This window comes from Syngnathoides biaculeatus, chromosome 18, assembly GCF_019802595.1.
Source record: "Syngnathoides biaculeatus isolate LvHL_M chromosome 18, ASM1980259v1, whole genome shotgun sequence".
Taxonomy (NCBI): Eukaryota; Metazoa; Chordata; class Actinopteri; order Syngnathiformes; family Syngnathidae; genus Syngnathoides; species Syngnathoides biaculeatus.
This window is the reverse complement of record NC_084657.1, coordinates 990,759-1,003,900: the sequence shown is the minus strand read 5'-3', so window position 1 is coordinate 1,003,900 and position 13,142 is coordinate 990,759. Positions and strand designations below refer to the sequence as shown.

At 46.1% G+C, this 13,142-nt stretch overlaps 1 protein-coding gene across 9 annotated transcripts in view; it reads right to left on the bottom strand.

The window, feature by feature from the left end:
- gabrb4 (gamma-aminobutyric acid type A receptor subunit beta4) overlaps nt 1-13,142 on the bottom strand; it is a 62,660-nt gene that overhangs the window by 25,180 nt on the left and 24,338 nt on the right. For 5 of the 9 annotated variants that reach the window (XM_061803250.1, XM_061803249.1, XM_061803251.1 and 2 more), the window contains exon 2: nt 12,183-12,274. The exons of 3 other annotated variants lie outside the window; for them this stretch is intronic. In XM_061803250.1, coding sequence (XP_061659234.1) covers nt 12,183-12,274 — 92 coding nt within the window. Of the gene's footprint in view, nt 1-255; nt 274-12,182; nt 12,275-13,142 lie in introns of those variants that run through there. One more of the 9 variants, XM_061803255.1, reaches the window with a different exon arrangement.

Here is a 13,142-nt window from a genome sequence, read left to right as displayed (position 1 = left end):
TGTGAATCAAAATAGTTCCCCCCGATAGTCCTCAGTCAACATCGTTGTTAGCTCGCCACTTCTCACGCTAACATCCGCACGACGCACTAAAACAGATGCTACGCTAATTTCTGACAAGTTACTGTGCACAGTATTGAAAACCTTCCATGGCGACAAACAATTAAGATACGTCATTTTAGGCAGTTCCATCTTGCTCTTTTTTTTTTTCCCCCACGATAACAAGTAAGAGTACGTAGCAATAGAAACAGTCCTAACTTTGTCCAAGTGCAGCAGCGAATATGCTGCAGACCGCCGCAGCCGGAATGGCAAGAGGAACGCTGGTGAATCAAAGGAAATCATTAAAGCGCTTCTGACACGGGGAACAGAAAGAGTCCGAACAGAAGGCAAAAGAAAATGATGAGCTGAAGCAAGAGAGAAGAGGCAGTACATCAGCACCCGTCACAAAGACAAAGAGGAGAAGTAAAGGTGGCCTCATCTTATCGTCCTTTGCTGTCACAAAGCTCGGCGCTGATGAATGAAACCTACTTAAGGTTTGCACTGAAAGCTACAAAATGGGAACGTTACGTTGATTTTGTCATTGAATTATGAAATGGCGCACCTATTAGCTGAGGACTTTGCAACCCGTAAACCGCTTTCCCACAAGACGCTTAAAAACACACCTCGAGTGGCTAAAGGCTGATTTAAAAAAAAAAAAGACGATTGAGCTCGTAGTTCATGACTTCAACGACATTACTAATTTCCATTGGATAAATAGTGGTAAATTGTGTATATGACGCCGGGCAGCCTCCATTTGTGTATGTACCGTAAAAAGTTGCAACTGAAGCAAAATTGATTTGCTTCACTTCAAATTTACGACTATTTTCACGACAGACCGTAGTCATCACGCCGATCCCAAACCCGTTCCATTGATAACAAGGCTCGCTTTTGCTGTCGGTAGTACGCATTACATAGATGGATAGATAGCTCCATAAAGTAACCGAAATATTCAAAAAGCGCCCTCAGCGTGATGCAGCGCCGCTTGGCGCCTGCAGCGTACGGGCACTTTTTCTACTGCACTCCTCTTTTCAGGAGAGTCCATCATTGCAAAGCATCCTTTTTATTTGATTTTATTTTTACAGTTGACGACAACTAACTCGGGGAGCCCATCCCGGCCGGCTTCCTCATTCCCGTGCACGCCTACAGTCGCCGAGCACGAATCTGTCACACGCCGGCTGCGCAAAAGTCAGCCGCGCGGACGACTACACTAACAGAGGCCCACGGAAAACCCGAAAAGCAAAAACGTTAAACGAGTATCTCGCTGGATGGCAAAGGCGTTTGGAAACTGGCAGGCTAAAGAAGTGCGCCATTCATTCAAGACACCATAAATGATGAATTGACATCGCTCGCATGTATTCAACTAGTCTGGCTGGTGACGGGGTGAATCCGTGTTATCCTTGTGCCTCGAGGTATTGACCCTTTTCTGCCGCGTGCCGTTGTTGGGACACTCCCGTACTGCTGGTCCAATCGGTAGCCATTTATTTTGGAGACTATCGCACGATTGGTCACTTTCACCTGCTCCCTTTGCACTGGCCTAGTACGGGAACCGCAAACGGGTGAAGGGACTCTGGACAAGTTTGACATAATGCGGGACGTTGACACACTTATCTCATACCTGTTCTAAATGAAGAACATTTAACATCTTGCATAACTTTTATAAGGACGAGTTCTCTTGCTCTTTGTTCTCTGCTGCTTTGTTGTTCTTTGTGTTCTATATGTGTAATATCAGGGCAGCAACGTCAATCCACGTGAGCCCAAAACGTCAATTCCTTGGGTGTTTTTTTTTTTGGGTTGTTTTTTTTTTTCGTTTGTTTTTTTTACACACTTGGCCAAATACAGCCAAATGTATTCAAATGTAACTATGACGCGTTGCAAGTAATTAGTGTGGCGAGCTCTTATTTTGAAAAAGCATTTAAGTTCAAGTCCACAGATGACCTCGTTTTGCTTTCGTGCATAATTCAGTCAAGTCGAAACAGCTGCAAACAACTTACGAGAGGAACAATTAGAAAGCAACACAATTAGTGTCAACAAACTGGTTATTAGGAGTTGGTTCATTACAATATTTTTATATTCCAACTACAGACCGTTAAGGAATGCCAAATGGTTCTGATCACGTGTGACACAAATCGTATGCGCCGTTTCTCTTTTATCCATTTCTGTTTGTTTCTCCCGCGGTGACATCTAAAGCCATTTGAACATAAAATGACGATCCTCCAAACGAAGGGACAGTCACGTCGGAAAGGTTGACATGAAAGGACTTTTGAACACCAAGACGCACGCGAAAAAAAAACAAAACAAAGAACAAACGAGAATATGACAAACACAAGTCTTTGGAAAGCAGAGACAAATTGTCAAAAGGTAAAAAGACCAAAAAGGAATATCTAAAACAAGCAGCATAAAAAAAAAACATGAACCACATCAAATGGAAGCGAGACATCTCGGTCAAATGTGTTTGCTGAAGGAAGGCAAAAAAGTCAGGTTCATTTTCAAAAAGTGAAACTGAAAAAGTCGATGGCCGTAGTGCAGTCGTTACATTGAAGCAGCTCGCGCACCGAAATACGAGTAGCAGAAACTGAAAAAGTCGATGGCCGTAGTGCAGTCGTTACATTGAAGCAGCTCGCGTAGCAGACAAGTCCCTCTCGGTCGCTCAAAACTCACAAAGAGCCAGCCAAATGATTGCACTTGCATCATGTTCCAACTTTTGGTGTTCATCCATTGAGCTTCTTATCCTCACGAGGGTCACGGGAGTGGCGAAGCCTATCCCAGCTGTCAGCGGGCAGGAGGCGGGGCACTCCCTGAACTGGTTGCCAGCCAATCGCAGGGCACGCGGAAACAAACGACCGCACTACTCGCAATGACACTGACGGGGCAATTAATGTTGCGTGTTTTGGGGACGTGGGAGGAAACCGGAGCGCCCACGCACAGAAAAGCCACGCAGGCACGGAGAGAACATGCAAACTCCACACAGGCGGGTCCAAGATTGAACCCGGGACCTCAGACCCGTAAGGCCAACGCTTTCCAGCTGAGCGACTTTCAATATTTCAATATTGATTTCATTGATTCTTTGAGTCATACGAACGGGCACGGGCAGGGGTTGCTTGCTTGCTTGCGCCGGGTCGGGATTGAGTGAGCCGGTGGACTGATGGTTGCTTGGTTGCTCTGTTGGTGGGTCGCTGGCTTAGTTGATAGCTTGGCTGGTTGGTCGGTCGGTCGGTCGGTCGGTCGGGTGGTACGGAGAGTATGCCGGGATGGAAAGTTTATATATGATCTAAAATTCCGTGGTCAAAAAAGCTCAAAAAGCCTAACTGATCTTCATCTGGTGCACAAAAAACATGTCAAGTCCATCTCGTATGATCGGTCCAGTTAACACGACTTGTACGTGGTGTTGATGTGCAAACATCACTTTAACGCCTGCCCGTTGGGTTTTAAGGGTGTTTCCTGGTAGTAAGGCTGCTCGCTATAAGCGACATTTCTTGCCTTGTTTATCTTCCGGAAACAATAGAATGGCGACAACTTTTGCCCTGGGCCGGCCCCGTCGAGCGTACACTGGACTTTCGAGATCAACCCCACTGGAAAAGTATACGGGTTCTTTTCAATCAGGTCTGACTTTGTGTGTGTGTTTTTTAACAACTATTACTATAGTTGCTATTTTCTATCAGCATTTCGCACCACCATTTCAAAGTTGCTGGGAACAGCACTGGGAATGGGAGGAGGAAGTATTTCTCTTCTGATGCCCCCGCCTGCCGACACGCACGCCTCATTTCATTCAAATCCAAAACCTGAGTGAAGGGAAAAGCACCCAGCTCGAGCTTTTTGCTCCCGTTTCCTTTTGTAATAAATCGCAGGTCGTTCTCTTTTCATCAGGATGGCTATCATTTGCGCTGTGCACGGCCCGACATCCGTTCCGGGCTTCAGACAAGGCGCTCCAATTTTGTGCCGAATCGGCATTACTTTGCAAGTGAATTACGATCAGCCCATATGCAAAGAAGCCCTGCCGTTTGACATGCGGCGGCGCCCTGAATATTGCTAACGTGTCGACTGGCCTCGGAAAAGCTGGCTGCCGTATTTCATTTGGGAGCTGCGGCTGCCAAAATGCAAGTAGCGGAAGAACAGTAGAATAGGAAGGACGTCTCAGGTTCAATCGCTCTCAAGTCATTCAAATCAAAACCGTAGCAACATTTGCTTTCATAGCGCCATTAAAGTTCAGAATATGAACCGCCTTCAGAGATGATATCGTTCAAGACCTCAGCAAATCTCTTCAAAATACATTGTAGAAAAATATTAACAAATGAACTTGTTGCTAGTTGTAGGTGACATTGTCAGGGTAGAAACTTTGATCATTGTTTTTTTGAAGTACTACGACCAGTGGTTAACTCCTTTGAGTGTGCATTTCCTGGTTTTCGTGTGGCGCGTGTTTGCCAGTTTGGCAGACCGAGTTACGCCGATCCGGCCGTCCGGGTGAAGTGAGATTCGTGTCCAAGGAGATGCGTCCGGCGGCGGGAGAATTTGCTGGCAGGTCGCTGGTAGTTAGTGTTGACCTAACCTAACCTAACCTAACCCAGGCTAAGCCTCATTGGATCAGGGCACAGGCAGATGAATCTATTTAAGTTGTCAGCTCTTATCGTTCGTTTAAATCTCAACGAGGTGATTGAAAATCATGATGAGGTTGCGTGAGTCTAAACAGTCAAGAGTGCAGCCTTCGCCCAATGAACGTCACTCTGTTTGAATGTGGAGAAAGTTTTCAAAAACAAGCAAAAAATGTTCTTCTGGCTACATTGTATTTCCTTAGAGAGCAGCAAACAGCCGAACAGTATCTTGCTTTGTCCAGCCTCAGTCCCGATTCTGCACCGTTACCCGATCGAAAGTGAGCTGAATATACTGCACTGTGAGGCTCTTGTCAATTACGTGTCAATTCCACACACCAAGCGCATTTCCGACCTTCGGCTTCACGGCAACGTGGAACGCTTTTCCATTAGAAACAAGATCAAGCTGCAGCTGGGACTCCTTTGAGTCGATGGCAAATGAAATCAGGGAAAGTCCGGCCCGTGAGCGGAAGAGACGACGGTGGCGGCTGACTAGAATTTGGTGTCACGGCTACAGGCGGAACTTCCTTCTAGATAAATCAGACCGAAAAAAAAAAAACCCCAACAACAACCGAAAAAAACCAAAGTAAATAAATAATACATCAAAAACATTGTGGCTACCGGCCGGTTACAGTTTTAGCTTCTTTGTGGCTCACAGGTTGAAGTTTGCTTTTGCGTTGCAGCGGTGCTTGGCACCTTCCGACGCTTTTGAATGTTCCAGATCATGAAACTGTCACGTGAACACTGACGCTCCTTCCAGATGGAACCATTCACGCTTAAGTGCATTGCGATAAATAGCCGGTCCAGTCCGGTTTCAAAATCCGGTCTATCGCACATTTGCACACACGAAATTGACTAGAAAGAAGTCTCTGAAAGGACATGTGTAAACCTTTGATTATATGAGGAGATGAGGTCAAATGGGATTTTTGCCGCGTCAACGTATCACACTCGCGCTTAATCCCGTTTGCCTTCGATTGCCTAATTGACATATGAAGCGGAATAAGCCGACTTTCTTCCGTGTTTGAGTATCATCATCCAAGCGGCAATATGTTGAGCAAGGCAGCTTGGCCTGGTTTCCGACTCAGAGACGGCTGGAATGTGTCTGCATGCTTTTGCGAGCCCTTCCCTGCGATCGATTGCTCGACAGGAGGCGTTTGTGCATCTCAGATTGGGACAGAGTCAACGGCTACGAAACAACAACGTGTGCTTCTGAATATTTTTATGATCCTAGATCAGCTCTGATTAGGAATGCAACAGCTGAGATCTACAATATTCCCATTCGTGCTTGGATAAGAGGCAATACGTGCTCAGCCAAGTCTCAAAGGTCTCAAAGTCTACTTTCTACGTACTCAGGATGATACAATCAAGTCAATATAAGGGAACCAAACTTGTCAAGTGCTGAAAAAGTCCTACAGTTAGTACCGCGCGTAATCCTTACCCTGTACAGCGAACAATGGCTTCTGTGTTTCTGACTGAATCGTATTAAATAATTGGAAAACGCAGTTGTCCCCCAAAATTGATGTTGATGGAAAGAGCCACAATATTTCAGTACCAATCGCTGTCTGGAATGATACAAATAATCCCTCATCGCTCCGACACTGGTCTGGTAAATTCTTTATGATTATGATGATGATTATTATATTACTGTGCTGTATCATGCTCAGGATGCTAACCCGACATAAATATGATGGAAGATGTCTGGTCTTATCGCCAATGCTTAACAAAGAGTAAAGGGTGCAAAGAGCCACGGTGTCCGTTTCCAAGCTAGAGAAACCCCCCAGGACTCAAACAGTCGCCGGGTTCTCGGCTTTTAGTCTCAGCAGAGCAATTCATTACCCTGACGTTGCAATCCCAGCAGCGTACTTTTTCTTTTCTTTCTAAAAAGCTGCAAAAGGGATCATTTATAAATACAAGTTGAAGAGAAAGCGTTTGTCTTCTCCCCAGCAACATTGAAGGGCGCATCAAACCTTGCCCGTCCAGGTGATGAGCGCAATTGCTCCAATTGCATCGAGAACGCGAGGAAGGCCCGGACCTTTTCAACGTGCATTCTGTCGCGGGCACGCCACATTGGAGGGGTGGGGCGTGATTTTATTCCACGGATAAGCAGAGGTACAAAAACACGGACGGGGCAACAGGGAAGGTCCAAAAACATGAAAACCAGCACAAGACTTCACTTGGAAACGGCTGGTCAAAAACACACCGAGAGGCTCGTGTACTCATTCAGACCACTGCGGTCTCAAGCACAACGAACTGGCAAATGAGAGTGACCGACTCAAGGCTTCTTATGCCTGGCCCAATTCCAGTCTACGCAGTGGAGGTGTGGGGCTGCTGCACGCCACTGACAGCGCTCTGAAGCAAAAGCATCATCCTCTCACTCATTGAGCATCGTCGAGAACCCAAGCTGACCTCAGATTCGATCAACTCAGCTCTTGAGTAGCGCCAACACAAATGCTCATGCATCCATTTCCGCGGCAGAAAGATTTTTCATCGGGCGGTAACAACTGCGCCGTCGGGACACTTTTCACTGACGCGTCGACATTCGGAATCGCAGGCAAACTAGTTGCAGACGCTCGGCTTTGGTATGTCCAACATTTTAAGAGCTAAAAACTTACAAGCGATAAAATTGCGCTGCCTCTTCTAGGATGAGCCCCCTCAGAGGAGATTGAGCATGACCAGAACACCAAAAGAAGTCAAATTGGAATACAACCATGACACTTGAACGTTGTTCCAAATCGATTGATTGGACACCGATCTGGTCCACGATGGTCTTGTTTTACAGACGAGGTGCAAGAGCGGGGACAACGACGTGCTCTTGGCATTTGGGCCACCTTTCGTGGTTTGGAAATGAGGGACACTGAGATCGTAAAAGCCGTCCCAGTGCGGATGACAGCCCGAGGTGAAATATGCGCGTCCCGAGGACGCATTGGCGGATCACGGAGTTTGCGTGTACCCTCAACGATGAGCTCACCGTGAGGTTATTCGGAGCTAAAGTACAGCCTGTCTCACTTGTGATGTAGTTGTCTTTGAATGAATAACATCTTCACTTTTTCAATTTTGGTCCAAACGCAGTCGTTGAGTCACCTATGGCGTAGTGGTACACACGCCTGACTTCGGTGCGGGCAGCGCGGGATCGATTCCCGCTCAGCCCTGGTGCCGATACCTGCCCTGCGACTGACTGGTGACCAAGTACGGGGTGTAGTCCGCCTTTCGCCCGAAGCCAGCTGGGATAGGTTCTGGCTTTCCTGTGACCCTTGTGAGGATAAGCAGTGAAGAAAATGGATGGATGGATGGATGGATGTTCTCAAATGAGTCCAATGCGTATTTTAAAATAAAAAGAAAATAAATCGCTGGGATAGGCTTCAGCCCCCGTACACGGAAGCGTGTTGCAGCCACACGTTAACCTACGTAAACCTATGTGTGACCAACGGTTTATTTTCTTTTTTTAAATACGCTTTTGAGAACAATACATATTAAAAAAAAAAAAAAAAGGCTGTCCGGGAGAGGTTTACCGAAGTTTAATGTGTGGCCGCAACACGCTTCCATGTACGTTTGCTGTCTTTTTTTTTTTTTTAAATGAATTGTTCTCAGATGAGCCAACCTGGCATTATAAATCCTTTTTGGGAATTTGAGATTGAGAAGAATAATTCCTACCTGAAATGAAGCGATTGCCACAGAGTCGCGTGGATTTGGTTGGGCACCATCCATCGCGTTTAATTGCCGAAATTCATCGATCTTTTCTCGTCTTTTCAGCTGCTATTCTCCAGAATGATCCCTTTGAATAACCGACAGTACAACAAGTCTCGGGCATTGTGTGTATTTTGCTCCGGTTCAATGCCCCCCCCCCCCCCCACTCTTTTTGAACGGCAATATGCCGCCCGTGAAAATGGTGACGTCACGTGCACGAGCTCGATTCCCCCGTGTAGCATTTAACACCACGAGCAGCATCAAAAGATCCAAAGTGTGGCGGTTCCGCGCGGTGAGAGCTGAAACGGACACAGCGCCGTACTGATGTCCAAAATTCTGCAGTGTGGGTTCTGATCATGACGCAACAAACCAAACCAAAATTTATACAAACAAAAACAAAATGAACGGAATTATGACAGCGCTACCAACGCTTTGATTGCGATATTGCATATTGTTACTTCTGTCAAGGGATTGAACAGAGAACACTCGCGCAACACAACTGAAAATTCGTAAGTGATGCGACTCAACTTCATGATGAGAAAAACCTTAGCTGACAATGTTGGTGAAACAATCTGATAATGCAGCTCATTTTGAATTTCTGCTCTAATAAATTGAGTCCTGAATGCAGTAAAGTGGCCTTTTTTTCTTTTTTTTTAAATCCCTACGTACTGAACTGCATCGCAGTGTTTTGTTTTTTTTCTCGCTAATTCTTTTTTTTTTGAGTGTTGTATTTCAGGAAGCACTCAAACTGTTCCAAACGAAAAGACCCAAAGAGCTGAAGGTTAACGGGAGCGGTTGCAACACGAGCAGCCGACTGATGCTCGAAGACGACAGTACCGCCTCCGGGCCCGAGGTCAAAATACCGCAACTCTCCGCCGCGAGATACTTGGGAACTCGCTCGTTCTGCTTTACTGCGCCAACGGACTGCTTGACAAAATCAGTTCTGTAGAAAAACCCCCTTGAAGACACGCGAAGCGTTTCAATTCATCAGTAGTTTGTGCTAATGCCAAGCCCAAATATCCGAGAAAGACATTTGTTGACAGCTACCTGACACGTGAATCAATCACAGCATCACGTAGCAAGGAAAGCAGCATAGGTGAGGATCTGGCAGGAATGAAATTAAGAATTGCCGGCGCTAATCCGGCAATGCCATGACGTTTCAATGGGTCGAGCAATGATTTGGGATCATTCTAAAAGGTAAATATAAACCTGCTGCTCTGCCACGCTGGCACGTAGCACATTTCACTTCACTGCGATTGGCTGGCGACCAGTTGAGGCTATATCCCTCCTCTCGCCCGCAGTCAACTGGGATAGGCCCCGGCATACCGTGATGGGAGTGAGGATAAGCAGTGAAGAAAAGGGGTGGGCGCATGCATAGTTGAATGGTTGGATGGATGGAGACTTCAGGGACACATTGGAGTCATAGTTTGATGGCGAACGACATGCTCTACTGATCTAAACAGACCACATCATGATGACGGACTGCGTGGAACTGGGGGCCTTGCTGCTTATTTCGTGCGAGAAGGGGACCCCTGCAACAAAGTACACGCCGCAGCTCGCTTTCCTATCAGATTTGGCTTTAGCCCTCCCCGCCCAAAATACGGCCAGCTGAGATGGTGATCTCGACACGTCGGTACTACAGTACCGAAGATAGCTCTCGGTCTTTGTTTTCAACATTTATCTCCAAAACAAACGGTATGGAACGTACACGTAAACAACGAAAATGATCTGGAAATAAACTGTTGTAAGTCATTGCTTATTATGATATTATTTCTTCTGGTGAAGTGCAACATTTCAAATAAAACAAAACAAAACAAAACAAAACATGACAGCACTGAACAGAGTCAAGAAGAACTTGAGCAGTTCGTGGCACGTACGCCTTTATGACATCGACGGGAAGCCAACTCAGGGACACGAAGGGTGACGTGCGTACTTGTGTACTCTCCACTGCTATTTCCAGATGTTTGCATCTGGATTGGAAACTTACCAATCAGATCCGCAAAAGTGTGCAAAAGCAATAAGCCCGGTTCAGTTCATTTGAGCTGAGGAAGGAGCCTGGATGCAGATCGTCTCCCTGATGGCTTTAAGAAGGTCAAGGCTGACTGCTTGTACTTGTAACGTTGTGTTCAGATGAAAGGGCTCACATAACTGTCAGTTTACTTTGCGTAACATATCAAAGAACGAGCCATCGCTCTGCAAATATTCAGCCGGAGGCGCCAACAGAATAGCAAAGATCTCATCACGTCACTTACAGTCCATGAGCGAAATGCCCACCAGTGCTTTTCCTTATCCACGGGTGTCTACGAGATGGTGGGGAGCCAAGAGCGCTCGCTTCTTTCTGCGTCCATGTCACATGAGAGCTTTTTGCAGACTCCCATCTATGGATCGCCCCCACCCCCCCACAATTCCAACACGTCTTCTCCCTCACGCTTCTGAAGCTTCGGGTTCAGACCTCAGTTTAAGGTCTTGTGTCGCGTTTGCGTGTCATCTGGTCCTTCTCGTTTGTCCTTACCTGCGCCGCCATTGGCCCGACAAAACCTTCTTCTCGCACCGAGTCACCTGGGGTGGGATCCGGCTCATCCATGACCCCAGTGAAAACAAACATCATAATAGAAAACGGCTTCTTGCGTGCTCAAGAATGGACAGGACGTCTTGACCACGATCAGAGAAAACAAATTCATTTCATCGCTAACCCTTATGTCATGTGGCAAGAAAATCCTCATTTTAGAATATCGGTTGTCACGTTCCCGATTTGCGTCAACGTAAACGCTTTCTCAATGAATTGTACCTTGGCAAGCAATTTCAAAGAGGTCCGCACAAAGACTTGCCATCCGAGCAACAGAAGGATTCAATAAAGCTGTTTAGCAGAGAGACATTCAAATGAAATTAATGTTGCAGAACATGCATGAACATAAAATGAGCAAGCACTGTGAGCTTTTTACCCTGTTATGGTTTTTCCACTTACTTTACATTCATTTCTAGTCAGGCAACACTGTTGTAAATTTAAGTGGTGAACCATAGACGATTTCATTCCTTGCACTCGTTTAATTAAAATCACACTTCATGACCACGTCCTTTGAATGAAAAGTCTGCTTTGCACCGCTGTTTGATTTTTAAAAGCAGTGAAATGGAAAAGGTTGCGATACCAAATCCAAGCTATTGGACAGCTGCAGCCGAGTGGTTAAGCCTCTCTGCTGGCCGCCGCGGGGACACTGGTTGAAGCCCCGGACTGGCAAAATAATAATAATAATAATAATAATAATATCAAGAGTAGCCAGAGCTCAAGAGGATGCGGCAACAAACCACGCGTCCCCACGGCGCCGAGACCCCGAACTGCTCCCCGGGTGCTGAAGTAGCCCCTGCACTAACGGCGTGTGTCTGCCATGTTCACCGCCGTGATGCGGTAAAATGCAGAGGGAAAAATAGACATGTATATATATATATATATTTACATGGACACGGCGGTAAAAATGATCCTTCCTCTCCTTTCCTTTTTAGGTTGTAAATCTAAACCTAAACTAAGCCAGCGAAAAAAAACCGCAAGCATCCCTGACCGAGCAGCACGACGACATCATCCCTCTTTTGATTGTAATATGTAAACCTTGGATGACTTTCATAAACTTTGGACACAGCTCCGGTTTCGCATATCATTTCATTTGTTTTGCAATAGCTTAATGTGTGCGCTCATCTCCATGTTGTAGGCTAGGGCGAGCCACCTTCCGTATGTGAACAGATGCATCGTAATGACACGCTTGCAAAGGCTTCAAAGCTCCGTTTTGCCACCGGCAAGATCTTGGAGACGTTCTCAGAGTGACCCGTAAATGACAGCGCATGCAAACTTTGACTCGGATCGAAAAGCGCTGGAGTCATGAGGCCTACCTCCAAAATCGGGCCTTAAACGGATGTCATATCCCTTCAGCAACTTGTCCACGGTCGTCTTGGCCACAGACATCCCCGTGCTTCCGCTGGAGCTGGGGGTACAAACCGCAGATGGAAAAATACATCATCGGGAAGGACTTGAATGAACCCGATTTCTCATTGTGTGGCAATTTGTTTCCGCAACACGATACCGATGCAATTCTTGAAATGGGGGCTTAGAAGTGCTAAGTGCTCACTGCTTAGAAGGACAAACTCCTTTGCAGCTATCACAACTTGGCGCTCTTTGTACAAGATTCGTCCCAGATGTCCTTTATGGGGTCGAGGTCAGAGTTTTCCCAATTCTTATACAAGCATATGTGCAGTGGGACACAGTCATGCTCCGAGATGAACTTTTTCACTTGCAGAACAAAACACGGAAACTTTCAAAATATGTCTCTTGATGTGTGAGACGAGGATACAGTCTTGAATGAATTTGTCCTATCTATGAAATACAAACATTTGGCTCAATCCAAGATGAAAAGTTTCGTTGACGTTCGGTTCACTTTCAGGTTGTCAGGACGAACTGAAGACTAAACCATTTTGGGGTCGAATTTGACAACATTGGCGTTGTGCTCCTCCCTAAAGAAGTGGTGACGGGTGAATCTGCGCGCTACCAAATCAGAACATGTACAAGCCACCGTTTGAGATATTTACATGTCATCAGTTCCAGCAATGAATTTTTGCAGCTGTCTAGGATTTTACAGAAGCGGGCCATCCAAAACAGTAAATGTTCCAGTCATGATGCTGCATTTGCATCATCTCATGGAGGGATCCTAAAATCTTCGCTTCACACGTTGCTGTCGAGAGACAAAACAGGGGAGACAAACTCATCGATCGGCAATAGCCTGACGGACATCTTCAACACTCCTCTTACGTTTTTTTTTTTTTTCAACGTGTTCGGGGCATGTTGAATTATCCTGA